At 38.6% G+C, this 18,828-nt stretch overlaps 1 protein-coding gene across 9 annotated transcripts in view; it reads left to right on the top strand.

The window, feature by feature from the left end:
- LRRC28 (leucine rich repeat containing 28) overlaps nt 1–18,828 on the top strand; it is an 89,970-nt gene that overhangs the window by 27,658 nt on the left and 43,484 nt on the right. For all 9 annotated transcript variants that reach the window (XR_006169922.1, XR_006169920.1, XR_006169919.1 and 6 more), the window contains 4 exons: nt 4,410–4,616; nt 11,120–11,222; nt 14,370–14,545; nt 16,026–16,185. Coding sequence is in view for 3 of the 9 variants with exons in the window: in XM_042824681.1 (XP_042680615.1) it covers nt 4,410–4,616; nt 11,120–11,222; nt 14,370–14,545; nt 16,026–16,185 (646 nt within the window). In the remaining 6 variants the exon portion in view is untranslated. The remainder of the gene's footprint in view (nt 1–4,409; nt 4,617–11,119; nt 11,223–14,369; nt 14,546–16,025; nt 16,186–18,828) is intronic.

The raw sequence follows: 18,828 nt of genomic DNA, 5'->3' as shown, positions 1-18,828 counted from the left end.
CAGTCACTGGTTATTCCTGGTTGCTCTTTCCCCTTAACGTAAGATAATAAAGAGCACGAAGTCACGTTAACTGAACACAGGCACTATGTGTGGTGTCCAGACTTAGGCTACTATCCAAGGAAATGTTTTATTCATGGAGAATCCCTGATCCTGAGCTTGCAGTTCTGATATGTAACTCACTTTTTTTCAGTGTTCTGTGATGGAAATTTTCGAAGTAGATTCATTTCATTCTAGCAGTGGATGTGGTGATTTTCAGTGCTTTGTCTTCTTTCCCGTGAGGTATTCAGTCTTTCTCCTCATATGCAGCACTATTCTTACAGGAAAAAAGTGATGCAAAAAGCTAATATAATATTTGGATTTCTTCCTGGTTTCTACCCCTTATTGACACCAATTCTCAGTTTCTTGCTCTTTCCTATTGAGAAACTTCTTGTTTGTATTTAATTTTCTCTGTGAGTTCCCATTTTCCTGGCCTCCTGGCAGTTTTAATTTCATTTCTACAGTCTGACCTGGAAGTGACAGCTCCTTGCTGATAAGTCCCTTTTTCCATTCCTTGTAGGTTCTCTGCTTTCTCTTAGCATCCTGCTTTGAGGTGCATACTCATGCAGGTAGGTCTGTAGCCCTTTCCTGTCCTCTTTTTATCTTTACTTGGATTGAAAGCTCAGAAAGCATTTGATTTCAAGTAAATCTGTGCCTTCTGTTCACTCAGACTCAATTGTGTTTGTGTTTCGTTTGTCTCTGAATGAAATTTTGTGGTATGGCCCATCAGACAAGAGGTGGGATTGCTCTTCAGATTTCAAGACAGAAGGCTGAGGAGGTTTGAATTGCCTTTGGCAGCACTTGTGCTGCATAGGCTGTTACAGATGGGCTCTTCTTTGGATTAAACCATGGGAAATGGTTTTAAAAACTGGCATTTAGACCACCTGAGCCAGTTTGTTTTTTTTCCCCTTTTGTTGGATATGTTAATGCAAATGCTTTTTGATAGAAGTTCAGTGATTTTTGGAAATTTTCTGAAAATCTTTGAAAGATTTGCTTCTTTTTTGGAGAAAGTATTCTGATATCTCTTTTCTCTCCCAATGTTGAGAGACAAACTTATTAGGTAGCTTTTCTTTTGAAAATGCATGTGTTAGAGGCCAGTATACTTGTCCCTTTCTCCAAATGGCTGGGAAAGCTATTGCAATGACTGCAAAGCCTGCTTTTTGGAGCTGCAGTTATCACTTCTGAGTCTCCACATTATAAGGATGAAAAGGCTCAATTAATTACTGGAGTGCTGGCAGTTTTAGGATAGTCTGAAATATTCATATGTACATCGGTGTCATTGAAATCACGTTCAGAAGGCTGTAGGCAGGACTTTGGCTATAAGCCTATGTATAAGTTCCTGTGAGGTAAGGCAGTATGTGAATTTACAGGCTGTCAGCTACTTGGTGCACAGCACCCCGTCAGCATGTTTGTACCATATGGCTGAGCCACAGAATTGCCCAACAGTATGTGAAGGCATTAATCTGTGCAGATGGACACAGCTGAAGTCTTGGGTCCAAGAATCAGCGCTGGAACTTGGGGCTGGGCCTTGGTGTGCCTTCACCAGTCTGAGGAGTCCTCAGTTAAGAGTTCAGAAGAGCTGCCGGGGATTTCTTTGAGCTCCTGATGTCAGAACAGGGCTCAGAGTGCTGCCTTGTTGATTTTAATAGCCTTAAACTTCATACTAGAGCTAATATAAATTCAAATTTACACATTTGAGTTCCGTTTAAATGTAACAGAACTCCTGAATGTGGCATAATGGTGATGTGTATTTGTCCATTTCTTAACCAGTAGAAATCTCACAGTTAAGTCCCTTCCCTGTTGGCTCTTTTTATTTAGGAATAGCTGTTTTCTGAATCTGCCTAAAATTTCCAAAGCCTCCTCATCATAAATGTTGTAGTGCTTGATAAGGTGATGGCAAGAGAGGTTTGTAGGCCTTTCAGTGTTCTTGTCAGATAAAATACCTTTCAGTGTTTGTGGTGTGATTTTTTTTTCTAAAGTGTGGGTAATAGTAACTGAAAGCTTGAAAAACTTACTAGTGGACTGTTTATATTTTGTGTTATTATTCTTCATTGTTTTCCTTTGCTTTGGATTGAAACCAGCTTATTGCCATTAGTAAATGTCTGAGCGTGTTCTTCAACATGAGCGTTCAGCACTATGGTGGGGAGTCTGGGAATTTCATCTGATGGTCCTTTAAATAGTTTGGCTCACTTCTTAACTTCATGAGTTGGTGAGTGTTTCTGTAACATATGGCACTATAGGTTGAAAGTGGATGTTTACATCTGGTATGCATTGGAAGATTAAGGTAGAGAGGATGAAGTTTTGGACAAGTATGTGTTTTTTGGATGAAGGATAAAGTGAGAATACTTTTATTTCCTCTTAGATTTGAAACATATCATTCCAGCAATGCCTTTGAAATTCTGCCAGTTTTGCCATCCGTAACATTTATGGGATTTTGGACCGAAACTGAATTAGAAAACTGTTTTTAGTGGTGGAGAAAAAGGTTAGTGTATGAAAATAGCTGGGCCTATTATTGACTGCATGTGGTCAGTGGTTTGGCTGAATGTAGGTGGCTCTCTTCCTGTCACTATTTTAAAGCATGTCTTTTTTTTTTTTTTTTTTTTTTTTTGAGATGAATATAAAACTCTTTAAAAATTAGACTGCCCTACTGTAGTTCTCTAGTGTAGCAGTCTTTTGCTATTTAGATGTCACTGTGCTTTTGCTATTCAGTCTTACAGAAAAACAAACACAAAAACTTTAAGAAAGCTTACAGTTTCTGCTAAAATTGAAAGTGAGAGAGGTCTGAAAAATGGCAGCTGTGCAAGCTGCAGTTTGTCAGTTTTCTTATGAGAGGATTCGTGTACTTTGTTGTTGATTCTTTATTGTAGTTAATGCTAGGTTTTTTTGCAGCAGACAGCAGCTTTGTAAGTGCACGCACAAACATTGATTACTGTTTTTCTGAGAATTGCTAATAATTGCATTATATTTACCTTTTTTTTTTTTTTTTTTTTTTTCTTTATCATGTTTCTAGTCTTAAAAGTAAAATTTTAGCAGTTTTTCCCAAGGTCAACTTAAGACTTGCTGTTTCTCCCATTGCATAGCAGACAGCTTGAAATTAACCCAGTGTTGTGTTTATTGCTTAGTATGTAGCACACAAGATGCTCAGGGAATAGTGGATTTTCTAGCTCCTGCTGCAGAGGGAGCTGAAGGGCACAGCAGATTCTCCTGAGCTTTAACAGTATCGTCCTATTTATTTTCTCTGAAAACAAACAAACAAAAAAAACAAGAAAGAAAAAAAAAACCCAAAAACCAATAAATAACCAGTGGTAGGTCTGTAAATCATGCAGGTTGTTTTGACTGTGGGTTGTGTAGGTTGCTTGCTGTTTCCAGTCTAGAAAATTCTGGTGAACCTTGTTTAGAAGTTACCAGATGTGAGAACTGATTTCATTCAGCTGAAGGTAAAGAAAATCTGGTTCTGCTGTGAATTATCATGAGAACTGTGAGAGCTCAGTGAGTTAGTTCCATTGCTGTGTCTACAAAGAAAGCAAAAGTTTCCCCATGTTTGGGGACAAACAGTGGATAGAATTACCTAATTTATAGAGTAACTGTAAAGGAGTCAGTACCTGATCAAGTAGCACACCAATAGAGCTGCTTAACGTGTTGCTCAGTCTGTCCTTAAAGGAGGGCACCCTGGTACCAAAGGCCAGAGGCAAGGAAATGATGGTGGTGCATGAGTGAGGCTACTTGGTTGGTTGCGTCTCGCTGTCTTGGAAAATCTTCATTTGTTATCTGCAGTAGAAGGCCCACAGCGTTATATAAAATGCAAAGTAGACTACTTCTCCTAAAGATATTAACCAGATTGTTAAAATGCTGAGGGGAAAACTTCTAGAAACTGTAGTTACTGCAATTATCACTTGTAGTGTACTGTAATATCTTCTTGCAACATGACAACTTAAGTAAGGTTGATACCGAAGTTGCATCCTCAGATGTTAAAATTATGTAATATTAATTGGAGCATGAATCTGGGGTCGTGCAAAAATCCTTTGGAAACTACAAGTTATGTAACAGAATTTATATTTTTTATTTTTTGGCTTTGTTCTTGTTTACCCAGGTACTGCTTGGTGTTGTTAATAGTAATCAACGGTTTAGGAATGCACTGTATTGAGAGAGCTCATTTGAGCATGCTGTTGCTTATCAGAAAGATCTTGAAGGACTGTGATGATAGGGGTAATTAGTACTGTTTCTGAATGCGGGTTCTTAGAACTGTATTTTCTGGGGAAAAAGAGGACAGCAAACAGCTGACCTTTGTTTTTGATTTAAGTGAGCATTTTTCTGGTCTCGCTTATGAAAACAACTACATTAACATATCTCAACACTTCCTCTTTGGATTGTAGAGGTTGGAGATCTGAGGGAGCTGCAAACACTGGATATTTCAACCAATCGCTTGATAACCTTACCTGAAAGGCTGCATATGTGCCTCTCACTGCAGTACTTGACTGCAGACCGGAACCACCTGTGGTATGTTCCCCGCCATCTGTGCCAGCTTCCAAGCCTCAATGAGCTCTCCATGGCTGGGAACCGCCTTGCATTTCTGCCTCTTGGTGAGTCACTGCTTTCACTGGGCTGGGGTGGGTTAGAGAATAGATGGGGAAACAAATCTGCTTCCTCCTCCTCCTCCTCCTCCTCCTCAAAATAAAAAATAATAATAATAAAAAAAAAGCTTGTGATTTTTCATCCATTCTGATCCCTTCAAACTCTGTGTACAGAGTATTACAGTGATCAAATTGTTGGAAAATATATTAATAAATGAAAAAAATACAGGTTGAGGTTTCGTATTTGCTTTTGAGCCGTAGGTCATCTATCAAATCTGCTTTATTTTTAGCCATTTTCCCAGATGGGGGAAAAAGTTTAAATGATGTCTTGTTTAAATATAGTACTGAGTAATCTAAGTTCCACCACTTTAGGTAATGACATGCTTCTGTTTGCTGGATCTGGTGTTTAAGTAAGATTCTTCAGCTAGAGTTGGAAACGTGCTGAGGAATCCCAGTAAATCCATATAAGTGACTTTTTTCATTGGTAGGAATGTCAGTACTGAATAGTCTAGCTGAGATTTAGTTTATGTGGTGTATAGGCATCCATCAAAACTTTCACAGCAGACGCACAAGAAGAACTTCATCTGCTTTCTCTTCAACCCTTTCTAAGTTTGGAAGTGTAGAGGCAGGCCTTCATGAGCAGGAGGTGTGGTGACCGAGTGGTTTTGTGTTATGGGAAGTCACTGTGACTGCAGGAAGGGTGGACTGCATATTTTGTCCATGAAAAGCGAGACATCTTCCATGTGTCGGTAGGCTAATCTCTGCTGAAATACAGCTGTGCATGCAGATTTACTGTGCCAGCTCAATAGCCAGTAGTAGTTTTTTTTTTTTCTAGAATACTCTTAGAGGTTGGTTAATTGGATGCAGATGAAGTGACCATAATAACATTGAAAAGAAGATGAAAATGAAGGTGACTAAAAATGGGATGCTTTTATTTCTAAATTAATGAAACTGTGTGGGTTTAACTTAATTTTTTCAATACTAGCAATTCAGTCTTTAAAGCAGCTGATAGTCTGATTATTTTTTTTAACACCTTAGTTCATATTACTGACAAGTGCAAATAATGTCTCCAGACATGGTGTTTCAGTTATGTCCCAACATATGTCATTATATAAATGAGAAAATGAGTTCCAGGATGCATCATCCAGACTTCACAGTACCATCTGAAACAAGCAAAGTAGCGAGCCTCAGTTTGGCAAATATTCCTAGCTCCATTTCATGAGAGAGCAGTGGAATATTTTTAATTTTTCAAAAATAAGATGATGCTCAGTAAGAGAAGATGTGAAATATTTAAGGGTGGAAGTTTTCTCTGCCTCTGCTCTGGTAGCTTATCTGGGAGTGAGCTGTGACCTGCATGAGCCACAGATCTACTCACGTGTTTTAAGTTCAAAAGGAGGAAATAAATCTGTAATATAATGATACACCTTTTTTTTTTTTTTCTTTATTTTTAGACTCAAATTCAAAACATTCTGAGGGAACTTTTAAAATAATGGGAAACATCAAAGACTGTCAATTGACCTTGTTCAGTAGTTCTTAATAGTGACTCACTGGTGAACATTTGGAGATAATTTGCTATCTGTGAATACGAAACTGAATCATAAATCTTAGAGTTCAGAGGAAAAGCAGCCCAGCATAAACGTAAATGCTTAATCCTTGGTGAAGAATCAGAAGGCTTCAGAGTGGTCGAGATGTGATGGCATCAAATAGAGTGCATTGAAAAGCAAAATTAAATCTATTTTCTGCTGTATGGGAAAGTGTTTTCCTTGGTGTGCTGGACTACATGGAATGTTAGAGTATTACTGAAGTTAAGCTACAATTGGAGCGTATTTCTGTGAGCTGCACATGCTGGCTAATTTTTGTGTATTAATATCTAACTTCTCCATTAGTGGTGCCCATGGCCAGGGAGGATTAACAGTGAAAGATACTGCAGAAAAAAGAGAAGAGATATTTGAGCAGTAATCATCTTACAGTTGTTTTTCTGTGAGGGAGTTGAGTAGGAAGGCAGCCATCTTACACACCTCCAAAGAATGTTGTTGTTTTTTTTGCTTTTTTAAGAGGCACGTCTGTGGTAGAAGAAATGTTCATGCTTGGAACGTGTGGCTTAAAACTTTTTTGAGTGATTTACTTTATTTCATATGGTGGCTGACATGAAATGTGGCAAGGTACCCATTCTTCCCCAGCTAAATGTGTCCCTTGTTGCTGCCTGTATGGCTCCTGCTAGGCGTAGTGCAAGCTGGCATTTTCCTGTTCCTAGACTGATAGTGTCAGATGGATTCTGGCAGTAGCGCTGTGACTGCACTGCTGCATAGATACTGTGCAGAATTTTGGCCTGTGCATTCTTTGAGGTGGTAACAGTCACACATGAGCTTGAGGGCACGTGCATCTTAAGAAAAAAATTCTGATATTTTTCAGTTTTGCTGAATTCAGTAATAGCTTACACGACTCTGACTGTTCTAACTGGTAGGGAAACAAGCAGGTAGGTAAGTAATGCTGAGTTAGTCATTTGTTGTGCAGGATACATCTAATGTTTGGATATGCTGGTTTTATTTTTCCACATTGTGTTGGTTTGTGTTCCAAGAAACAAGTGTGTGGATCTGAATGTTTGGGCCTTCCTAATGAATTTCTACAAATGCCCAAATCAGAGGTGTGTAAGCTGAGCTGGAAACTGCATTCTGGCCAGCTCTATGTAATTGCTTTTTATTTTCTTGTCACTGGCTTTTGTGCTGCCCGATAAGTGATCTTAGGAATTCTGTTCTTGAATGGCAGATAGCGCCTCCGATCCCTTTACATCAATCTCGTAATCAAAATTACTCTTTGATAGAAAGCTAACTCGAAAATTTTACCGCTAACAAATGCTGCAATGCCTGAAAACCAATTCTGCTGGAAGCAGAAATTTGAATCTGATGACACTGCAAAAGTAAAATTGATTTATGCAATAGAGTACAAATATAATTAAAATAGGCCATAAATTCTGAAATATACTGGCAGTTCAGGGGATGTTATGACAGCAAATACTCAGTGTTATATCACTTTATTAGGGTTTTATGTGCACATTTTGTTTAGAAAATGGGTCTAGTAATTATCAGTGCACAGTAAACAAAGGTCTTATTCTACCTCAGTATATACTGCTTTTGTGTCCTTGCCCTCGCAGTATGGTTAAAAGAGCATCAGTGCAGACACACAAGAGCTTTTGTTCCATCTTCAGCCATGTGGAATGCATATGCCAGGGCCCTGAGGTTAAGACAAGAAAAAAAAAATAAAGGAAAAAAAATAGAATTGGGGTTTGTTCAGGACTCATGGCACTGGGTCATTTCTGGGAGAGATGTCTTTGATCTGGGAGCCTGGAAGGAGGAAAGTGGAAGTGTTTTAGACAGTACAGTGCTTGCAAAAGCCACATAAAAACCTTCTTTGTAGCCTTAGCCTTTTCATAGATGGACAGCTTCCTTATTTTACCAAGTTCTTGCAGACTGTTTTCTAGAGGATTTTTAACAATATTGGTTGACTGATAAAAGACATAAAGATTAGTGGAGATGAGATGGGATACAAAGAGCTTTTTAAAGTGATGTTTTATTTAAATTTAAGCTTTGTGGATAGTGTTTGAGACTTGAAAAAACATCTTTTGGGGACTGGAAAATGCTTGGTTATTTAATGCGAAGAAACTATATCAAAGGAACACTTATAGTTAAAGGCTATTTGGCTTTGGGAATAGAATTTTTCCTACTGAGATATTCTGTCTAACGTCCAAAAATTTGCTTTAATTACCTAGGAAATGCAGTCAGCTTAGAACTTAGAATCTAAACATAGCATAAGATAAAGACGAAGGAAAGAGATGAGATGCAGCCTAAGTCCCCACCCCTAAATGCGTATGAAAAGAACAGCTTTAGGGCTTTTTTTGACTTGCTTGATTTCCAGCCCATTTGCATACATCTGTGTGGAAATGAGCAAGATGAGCCCTCTTTTAAAATTTTCTTCCATTCTCTAAATTAATGAGTTAAACAGTATCACGTTCAAGCTGCCCCAGCAACCTGTAGTTTTCTGCTCTTCTTCACCAGATTGGTCTCTGCAGCATGAGGCTCCCTCAGCTTTCAGTGGCCCGTGCTATTTGTGTTCAGTTTGACTGAGTAATTCTCTTCCACCGTGACAGTACTTTGTGGTGTTAGTGCTTTGGTACTGCAGTATTTTCCTTCATTGTAGGATAGTGATGTTTTTGTTTCATCTAAAAATACCCCAGAACTTTGTTAAACTATTTTCAGCCCTGCCGTACTGAGGCAAAATACCCATCTTTTTTGAGGTGTTAACGCTTAACGGTGCGCAGCAGCATCGCACAGCGGTGCTAATCAGTCAGCAGAGGTATTTGTACTTCTTTCTTAGGGCAGGACAGTTGACAGGTGCAGGAGATAGTTCTTGGAACTAGAGTATCTTTGGGATGGGGTCAAAGAAGCACATGATGGGTAAAAATGTTCCCTGATGTCCAGTTATTCTGATTTGAGCAAAGCCCCAGTTATGGTTCCTGAAACCTGTTGCAAAACCTCTGTAGAGTGCATTGTAAGAGCCTATATTAAAAGAAACAGAAGTCTATGTTAATGTTCTCAGAAACAGAACATACTAGTTTTCTGTGGGTATCAGTTCTTCTTCCTTAGACTGAAGATTTGATGATGTGGCACTCTTTGAAGCTCCTCAGCTCAAGCCTTTAAGGTTTCTGATACTTACAGCTGCTAGTCAAGTGGGTGACAGCTGAAGACATTTGGTGTATTTTAAGATGGCCAAATGTTTGGGGAAATTGTTTCAGATGTCATTTGCTTTATGTCTGTAAGGTGGTACCCAAAGCTCTAAGTGAAAGTGAAACTGTTCTGTGATAAAAATGGGCTTGTATTACTTAGTACGGTAAGGAACGACGATGAAAGATCACTATTGCAAACAGAATAGCTGAATAGAGATATCGTGTATGAAAATGGCTTAAATTTTTCTTCTGATCTTGGCTGCTGTTTCAAAAGGGGCGGAAGCTATATTCATTTTTATTTCTTGCTAATCAAGTTAATTGCCAGTTGGCAAAGATGGGAAGTCGAACTAGTCGATGCTACTAGAGCTTTCAATGTAGCTGATTCAGCTACAAGGCTTGTTTATCTTGCTTAGTTTCTATAACGTGCTCATGAAAGTTTAAGAAGTCAAGAAATACACGCATGGCTTTTCGTAACGCAGTTTGTTTGGGTTGCAGTTATCTCCTCCACAGCACAAATGCTTTCAGATGTTTGACAGCTTCTTGCTTGGTCTGTGTTAAATGCATGTCTCTTCCTAACCTGGTGTGCTGAATGGCATAGGAGCTACAGATGAAATGGACTGCCAAGATGATCCTACGTGTCAGCTTTAACAGTTCAAAACTCTCTTCATAAAAAAAAAAAAAAGCTATTCCTCTTACTTTGGTTTTTCACTTCTTTTGATAGCAGACTGAATGGACCTTGCTGATAAGAAAAACTATTCCTTCTGAGAATTATTCCTAGAAACCTAAATTTTCTCCTTTTGCTGTTTTTTCCACTTTGGCTTGCTAAACAAGAGTAAAATCATTCCATACCTCTATGGTTATATCTGGGAATATTAACATACTTATAGTTCATGAAAGTACTGCTTAAATATGGCCTGCTTGCTTCTTTTGACTGCCAGCCATGAATATTTTAACAGAAATAATAAGCAGCTCATATTCAGATGTATTGATTGTTTATTTAAAACCACAACTTCTGCTTTATAATATTCTGCAATTTAATGCTGGTGTATTTCCCTGTGTTCTGTAATTTGACACATCTCATGGACTTCCGAGTGATCACTGTTACGTACCTAGTTATGGCTGATGTAGTTAAACAAGTTTCTCAGAGAGAAGAAAGAGTGGGACATGCCACGTTTATGTTTTTTTCTTCACCACTTCGCAGATAATAAGGCTGTGGTTTCGATGGTGCAATGTTAATGAAAGGAGATTTGACTTTATGCAATATAGAATCACAGAACAGCTTAGGCTGGAGGGGGGGATGTTAGAGATGATCCAGTTCCAACCCCTGCTATGGGCAGGATTGCCAACCTCTTCTAGATCAGCCTGCCCATCCAGCCTGGCTTCGAGCCCCTCCAGAGGGGCATCTGCGACCTCTCTGTGCAACCTGTTCCAGTGCCTCACCACCCTCTGAGCTGAAACAACAACAAGAAAGCAAAAGTATACGCTGTAGGATTCCAAATGGATTGTCACTTTTCTTCTTCTACCTCACTTGGAGTTTGTCAGAAAAAAGTTTTAAATGGGATTTTCTGATCTGTGGAAATGAGCTTTATTATGGATCATTTGAAAAAAATTAGTTGGAAATAGCATTTAAAATTATTAAAATAACTTGCTCAAATATTTATAATTGGGAAGTACTAATTTGTTTGCTGCCATTGAATTTGATTTCTTATTTATAATTAAAAGGAATCATTTAGCTCAGAATTGTCAGTCGTCCCTTCTCCCCCTTACTTTTTCTCTTGTTTTCTAAACCCAGATTTAGGTCGTTCGCGGGAGCTACAATATGTTTATGTGGATAACAACATTCATCTCAAAGGCCTTCCATCTTTTCTGTATAATAAAGTCATTGGTTGCAGCGGGTAGGTGTGAATTAAATCAATGTTTTGCAAATGTGTTCCGTTGAAAATTTCTCATAAATATGTGCCTATGTGATACAACTGGGTTTTTTTGTGATAGATTCAGAATTAATGTCAGTTTAAGGAGGATTACTGCAGCTGCCAGCTCTTCTACTTTTGCAACAAACGTTCTATTAATTGCTGACTTTCAGTATTTTCATGTTAAGCCATAAGTCATTGCAGTTATTCCAAAGGAGTTTATAATGATAATGTAAGTCCCGAAGCTGAATGCTAACAGCATTTAAAGATGGCCAGAACTGTAAGCTTTGCAAAATCTGCATAACTGAAGAATGCACAAACTGTTTCTTCATGTGTTGCACCATACATCCAGTTCATAAGTTTTCCCATTTCTCTAAATTTTGGGCTGTATCTCAGAATGCCACATGCAGCTTTGCTCATTTTTGTGTCCCAGTATCAGCTTCTCCTAAGTCCTGCTACATACTAACTAAAGCAGTTTTTTTCTAAGGAATTGTGGATTGACAGATATATTTTTAAGTGTGCATTTTAAAAATATCCTAGGTTGTCTCATGTTTGTGGTTAGGATGTGAGGAAAAAGTGGTCTGACGAGGACAGTGGCTTAATTCTATCTGCACTGACACTAGCATAAATTAGGATCAGCACCACTGAAATGAATGGAGCCTTACTGGTATAACACTGATCAGAGGAGGATTGTCCTCATTACCATCTAATTATAAATTTCTGGTATGCTTGCTCTCAGCAGATCTTATATTAAATATAAATTCCCCCTTTACAGCCTTTGCTCTATTGCAATATGTGAGATGCTGAGTCTTGGCATTTTAAGGTTTTCCTAATATTCATGTCAGCTGGTTGTGTGGTATTTAAATACTTGCAGTTGCATGAAACTTGTGCAGCCTCAAACTGACTGATTTTTCAGGGAAAATTATTTCTAGCCTTCGCTTTTTCAGAACTAATAATAAATGATAAGAAAGACATTAAATGCCCAACAGGTAATAGAATTGTATTGATTGTGACCAAAACACTAATGATTATGCAGAAAATGTTCAAGCAAGTGTGGTCCAACTATCCTGTCCTTGTTCCTTATTTTACACTTAGGAAAACTTTTTTAATCTTTGCACTGATCTTTTGTAACAATTCAGTTCCCATAAGACATGATAATTTTAAAAAATCTGCTGTTCTTAATGAATCCAAAGCATGGGATGATTTCCAATACCCAAATAAGTATGTGCATTTGTGTACCAGTCAGATACCTGTCTCCATGTTGTAAAGCCATTCTATGTTCCTTCTAAGAAAGTATGAGTAACCAATGCAAATTTTTCAGAGGTCAGGCAAAATGTTTGACGTTCCAGGCTTTAGTATTCCAGTCATCCACAGGACAGCTAAATCTGCCATGCTGCTGTTACTGATAGAAAGCTAGATTTCTGAAAACAGGACACACATTGCATTGTCTAAGTAGTGAATCTCTGTCTGGAAAAAGTCTTTTATGTAAGAGGTAAGGATCTCAGTACTCAGATCGTAGTTTTTGCAGGTAGGATTTCATAGTTTCCAACTAGGTGTCTGTCACTCTTGTTCAAAGTAGCCAATGAGTGATCATAGTTTTTTCCTCACTGTGGTTTATTCTACAGGGCTCTCCTGCAGCTCCAGTTTTTTTTTTTCCAGCTGGATGGACCATTTTTCCCCTTTTTCCCCTGCTTTTTAAACTACTTTTGTTGGTTTTTAAATTTTTCTTCTTGCACCCAGTTTTACTCACAGGTTCTGATTCTTTCCCTAACATGGCCAAATGTAAGGATGCATCCCTTAAATTATTCCTCTTGATACTCTGTTTTGCATGCTTGCTTTGTGTGCTGCAGTGGGCATTCATATCTTCACCCTTTATGCAGAGTGAGCCAGATAGTCCAATTCTTAGTTACAGAAGCTGCAGTGAGGTTATGGTGTTTGTCTTCTATATAGTTGGTATGGGATTGATAAGCTTGAAAATATGGCAGTTTGATTGGTGCTGATGGCTAATTCTTTGGGTATTGATTGTTGGAGAATGAATTGTTGGAATACTGGACCTTTAAATTCTAGATTCTACTTTACCTCTGTTAAAGCTCTGTGGGGAAGTATTAAATATTAAGAAAGAGGCTTATTGACTTGATTCTTGATGCTGCTCTTCTTTGCTTATTTCTCAGAGGTATTTTTTCTTTAATCGGAGAGGATGAGATTGTTCCTTATCAGAGAAGTTTTACCACATTTCTTTCACATCTGATAAGGATGAAAGCAGCTACCTCAGGTTTAGGTCCAATATCTGGGAAGGCTGACAGATTTGCATCATGTTCTATTTGTTAGGACTGGCCCTAATGAGTTGCTCTTGGCTTCAAATTTAAGTTGTCATAAACAATTTAAGTTCCCTTGTTGATTTCCCCAACTTCTTAGTAGAATTTTCTTATGCCTGTCTCTTTGGCATGATAACTTGCAACAGGGATCACATAAAGAACTGTTATTCTAATACAGGCTGAATTTACTTGAATCCCAGCAACCTTCCTTTTTCTTACTACAGTTCGAAGAGGACAAAGTTAGTCCTTGAAAAAGGATCTTACAGTCTGAGCTGAGGTTTTGTTTGGTTTTTGTTTTTCAGAGGGACTCTGTGGGTAGGGAAGGGTATGGGAAATAATCACTGAGTAGTAATCACACTTATTTGTAGCTCACACGCATGCCTCATAGACAGTAGTTGAGTCCTTTTATCATTCTCAAGTGGTTGATCCTACATAAGGGAAATGAATTATTGAGTATTAGATTGCTCCCGTATTTTAAGTTTTTAGAAATATTTAGCATTTGGAGGCTAAACAAGAGTAACATCTGTTACTTTGGTAGTGCACTTGGCTCGCCCCCTTGGGACTGTGCACTCATTTCTCTAGCTTTTGGAAGTTATTTGATTAATGCAGACCTCCAGATGTCTTGTGACATGTCATCAAAGGTTGGACATCATAAGAAAACGTGTGTCCATACATACTGCATTCTGCAGTGAGTCCATGAATGGTGCTGCTCTAAAGAACAGTGTTAAGTGTGCTTGGGGGTTGGTAATTTGGGTTTCCCCATGAAGTTAACTTAATTTTTTCCTAACCGCTTCTTAAATGCCTTGTGTCTTTCTAGCTGTGGTTCTCCAATTCAAGTTTCAGAGGTAAAACTGCTCTCTTTTTCATCGGGACAGTTAACTGTGTTCCTGCCAGCAGAGGTGAAATCTATAGGGACAGAAACAGATCATGTGCTGCCTTTGCAAGAACTGGCTATGAGGACCCTCTATAACACTTACTACGTGTATTTAAAAGGTAAGAATCTTTGTGTTCGTCAGATTTTGGATGCCCTATCACTGAAGTGTTCAAGGAGCAGTTAGATGGGCCTTTCAGCAGCCTGTGGTGTCTCTACCCAGGGCAGTGGGGTTGAAACTAAATGATCTTCATGGTCTCTTCCAACCTAAGCCATTCTAGGATTACAGAAAGAGTGGAAGTGCATTTCTGGTAATGATAGTGACACTTGACGTGGCTTCTCAAAGAGCAGAACAAAGATGAATATTTTAAAAGATTTATTTAATCCAAGTCTCTTTGAAATGCTGTGTTACAAGAAAAAAAAAATAAAGGGATCCAAAGACTGTTTCTAAAGTTGAGTGACACTTAGAAATGGTTCCTTGAGGACTGTACTAAGAAGGATGCTTTTTGGAGAAGGAACTCTTTAATGGAAATAGGGAATGAGAAATACAGTTCCTAAGGCAAGATTAGATGCATCAGCCAACAGTGCAGCTTCTTGCCAGGCAGCACACTCCTAAACTGGCAGGCTTGTGGTACATAAGGCAAAAGAAACACAAGCAGCCGTTGGCCATTTCAGTACAGTGTGACAGCTGAGCTGTTTTAGTTCTGCCCCAGTTCAGGCTCTGCTGTAAACTGGCCCTTGGCTGATCTGGTTATGCATCATGCAGTCACGTGAGTTAGCAATATCAGAATATCTGCAGATTCAGATTTTGAGATTTGGATGTACTGTCTCGCCTGTTAATCTTGGGAGAAGGCAGAAGGGTGGAGAGTTAATGTGGGAATACTAAAGAGAAACAGGAAATGTCTGTGCTTTGTGGAGAATGCATTAACTGATCCAGAGAACAATTTAATTGATGAGTATAGGATTGTCTCTGTTCTGAATTTCTACATATGGAAGGGAGATTAGAGGTTTTTAGTTGTTTAGTGATTTCAGGGGTGCAGCTAAATATGTGACTGTTGCTAGGTAAGTGTGACAGAAATGAGTGGACTACTTTTCTGTAGTCTTTCCTTGACTAGGCTATGTTACTTTTTGTTTCTGATGCAAATGTACTGTTTATCATGCTGTCATCTTCTAGCCTGCTACTGTGTTCATTGCTGACATTTTAGTTAAGTGATACTGATGTTCTTCTCAGAATTTGCTACTGTTGTTAATTTCTAAACAGCTGTCTAGACCATCTTCATGTCCACAAATGCTTTATTGCATATTACTTGGTTTTGTTACTTGCTTGAGCTGTGGTATTTTTCAGCTGTATTTTTGGGACCCATTTCATGTTATGCCTATGGATGTTTGACTTGCACATTCAGCTTTTTGAACTTACACATGGAAAGCACCATATGCATTGCCTTAATTGATGTCACTTCCTTTATGTTGCTGTTCTTTCAGCGAAGTCTTAAGAAAACAACAGAGCTGGTTTTCTGAACTGTCCACGGATTGTACTTCTTATGTTGGACATTGTAATACAGTATTTTCTTACAAGTCTTTTTTATTTTTCTTCTTTTTTAGATTTGAATTTTCTTACTCCAATCTCACTACCAAAAAGCCTCTTGGAATTGTTGCACTGTCCCTTGGGACACTGTCACCGCTGTAGCCAGCCCATGTTTACCATTGTCTACCCAAAGCTCTTTCCCTTAAGGGAAACTCCAATGGCAGGATTGCATCAAGGGTAATTACACAGGAAATTACACTGGGGTTTCATTTAGATTGAAAAACCTTATGGAAAAATGTATCTCGTTTGTTTGTTTGTTTGTTTAGCAGCCTTTCAGATGTAAAGCCCCTGTCCAGCAATGGTTGGCAAATCTCTTTGGAAAATCGTTGGGAAACCAACTTACTACTGTTGGATTGTTTAATAAAGATTGCCTGTTTGATTCCCTCTAGATAGTGAAGATATGATGGGATTGATTTATTTGTGGTGATGCAACAACATGCATGTTGCCTTTGTGCCCTTGGAAGGAAATATGGCCTCATACCACTATTTAACTCTGCCCCCACTCAACAATGCCACCACCACGTGAAAGTGTCCCAGGACTAAAAACAGGGGAAAGCTCTAAAGCCAGCACTTAAATAAATATTCTACAGTAAAATAATCTTTTTTAAAAAAAAAATTCTGTGCAAATTATTTTAAGATACGCATTGGAAACTGCCTTGAAAAGGATGGCTTGGTCTAAAATGTTTGTTAAAAGTATCTTAGTTCATCATCAGAGCAGTTGTGAATGTATGTGCAGGATTTGCAAGTCAGGCAGACAAGCCCATGCACACTTCCTGCCTTGCTGGGCAGTAGTCATAGCAGAGACCGACCCCTGTGATTCAGAGTACTGCCCTCATGTAGATTAAGGTTTGAAGTGCTTTTAAGATGATAATACCTTAAAACTGATTGTTTTGCAGTGATTTTTAAGGCAGGTTGACTAATCTGTGTTCCACTACTCTGAGTTTAGTCTTAAATTTATCAATACCAAGCTCAAATGTAGCATTTCTCATGCTTTTTACTCATGGGCATTATTTTCCCTCTGTCCTACTCAACTGTGCCCTCTGCTCTTTTGGGAAGGATACGGCAGAGAAGAATTGTCTTGCTCTATAGCAGTGGTAGGTGCTTGAAACTTCACACAGTGTGCACCCAGCATTGTTAGATGTAAGCCTGTGGTAAAGATACCTTTACCACACCTCCTTGATCCTGAGTGCAGAGGCGCCACGCGGCAACATCTCCTTGTCTCCAAGACTCCAGGATAGGGCTACAAAGATTGGGTCCATGGGAGGAAATGCAGAATTCTGTCAGGATCTTAAAGCTCTACATTATGAACACTGCTTGTATTCATAGCTTGTGTAACTCAGACTAAACTACAGTACTGTTTGAAAACTAACTTAGTGTAAAGAAATGTTACTCAGTGGTAAACAAGCAAATAAGCTGTTCAGATTCTTTTAGAAAATCCATGTCAAATCATTGCTTAGACAACAACTACTTGTCCTGCTGAAATCCACTGAGTTGCTGCTTGTGTTCCATAAAAATAAGAAACTTCTTTTCAATAGAAATTTATTATATTTAAAAAAAAAAAAAAAGTTGTTTCAGGTCAATGGTGCCTGTTTCTCACAGCTACATCACAGTTTATTTTCTTGTGAGTTTGTGGCATAATAAATATCTGATTTGTCAGTGATTCAAGTATATGAAAAGAAAACGACTTAGGTATGCCAAATCTGAGCAGCAGCCAGAAGGCTGCATAGATGTTATTTTGGAAAAGCCATCTTTCTTAGAAAGATCCTCAGATTACAGAGATTGCATCCTGCATTCTGTTACAGAATGTTGAAATTCAATGGGTTTTATTTGCATTTAAATAAATTTCTTGCACGTGGCCATCTTTGTATTCAAAGTGACATGAGATGTTACGATAATGCTGTAATTTCTTTCTGTCATTCAGCTCCATTAGAACAGTGTCACTTTCTACAAAAGTGATAGTAATCTACTCGCTGATCACTGCTTCCTTTTATTACCTGAAATAACCCAATAATGGGAGAATAGACACCTCTGCTTTGTAATGAATTGTCTAGAGTTGCTCACTGTAGAACTTACTTAGGAAGCAGTAGGCACATTAGTAGGCACTGGGAGTTTTGGAATTATGAGTACGAAATTTGTGACTCAGCAAAAACATACTTTGTTTATTTTGGAAAAACAGTATTGACGTTCTAGAGTATGACTAGAAAATATTTCTGCATGGCTTTTACTTTTTTTAAAAAAAAAAGTTATGTTAATTACCTTGTGACAGTTCTCATTTTCTCCCTTAAGCATGAACATACTGTGTTCTACGAAAGGCATTAATAAGTAGAGTTTTGAGTAGCTGACATTTGAAGCAAAACCACAGAAAATGAGATCTAAGCAGGGTAGGCTGTCATCTCTGTAGCTTGTACATGACATGGAAAGATTATGTGGAAGTGCAGAGGTGTGATAGCTGGTTTAGTAAGATGTGAAGGACAGGGTTTTTGTTCTAAAGAGCTTACAGTGACCGTGAAAACACACAGGATAAGGATCCTGAACGTTTGAACAGCACTGATTAGCACATGCCACGTCCATGCCAGTATCTTCTGTCTGGATTTCTGTGTCGCGTTCTGTATCCTCTTACAGGAAGGGAAGGGATAGCTAAGTGTTGAACTGTATTTCTATCTCTAAAAAAGCACAGATGACGTTTAGCACTGGCTGGAGTGCGATTTCTGGGTTAGTGAAAATCAGATCTTAGCATTATTCAAGTGGACATCTAGGCCCCTGCCAGGAGAGGGGCAGGAGGAGGGTCACAGCGAGGCTGGTGTCACCCTTTCATGTCAA

The sequence above is a fragment of the Centrocercus urophasianus genome, unplaced genomic scaffold (assembly GCF_019232065.1).
Source record: "Centrocercus urophasianus isolate 14NV4802_14NV808 unplaced genomic scaffold, USGS_Curo_1.0 seq_23, whole genome shotgun sequence".
Lineage (NCBI taxonomy): Eukaryota > Metazoa > Chordata > Aves > Galliformes > Phasianidae > Centrocercus > Centrocercus urophasianus.
This window is presented reverse-complemented; position numbering and strand designations above follow the sequence as displayed.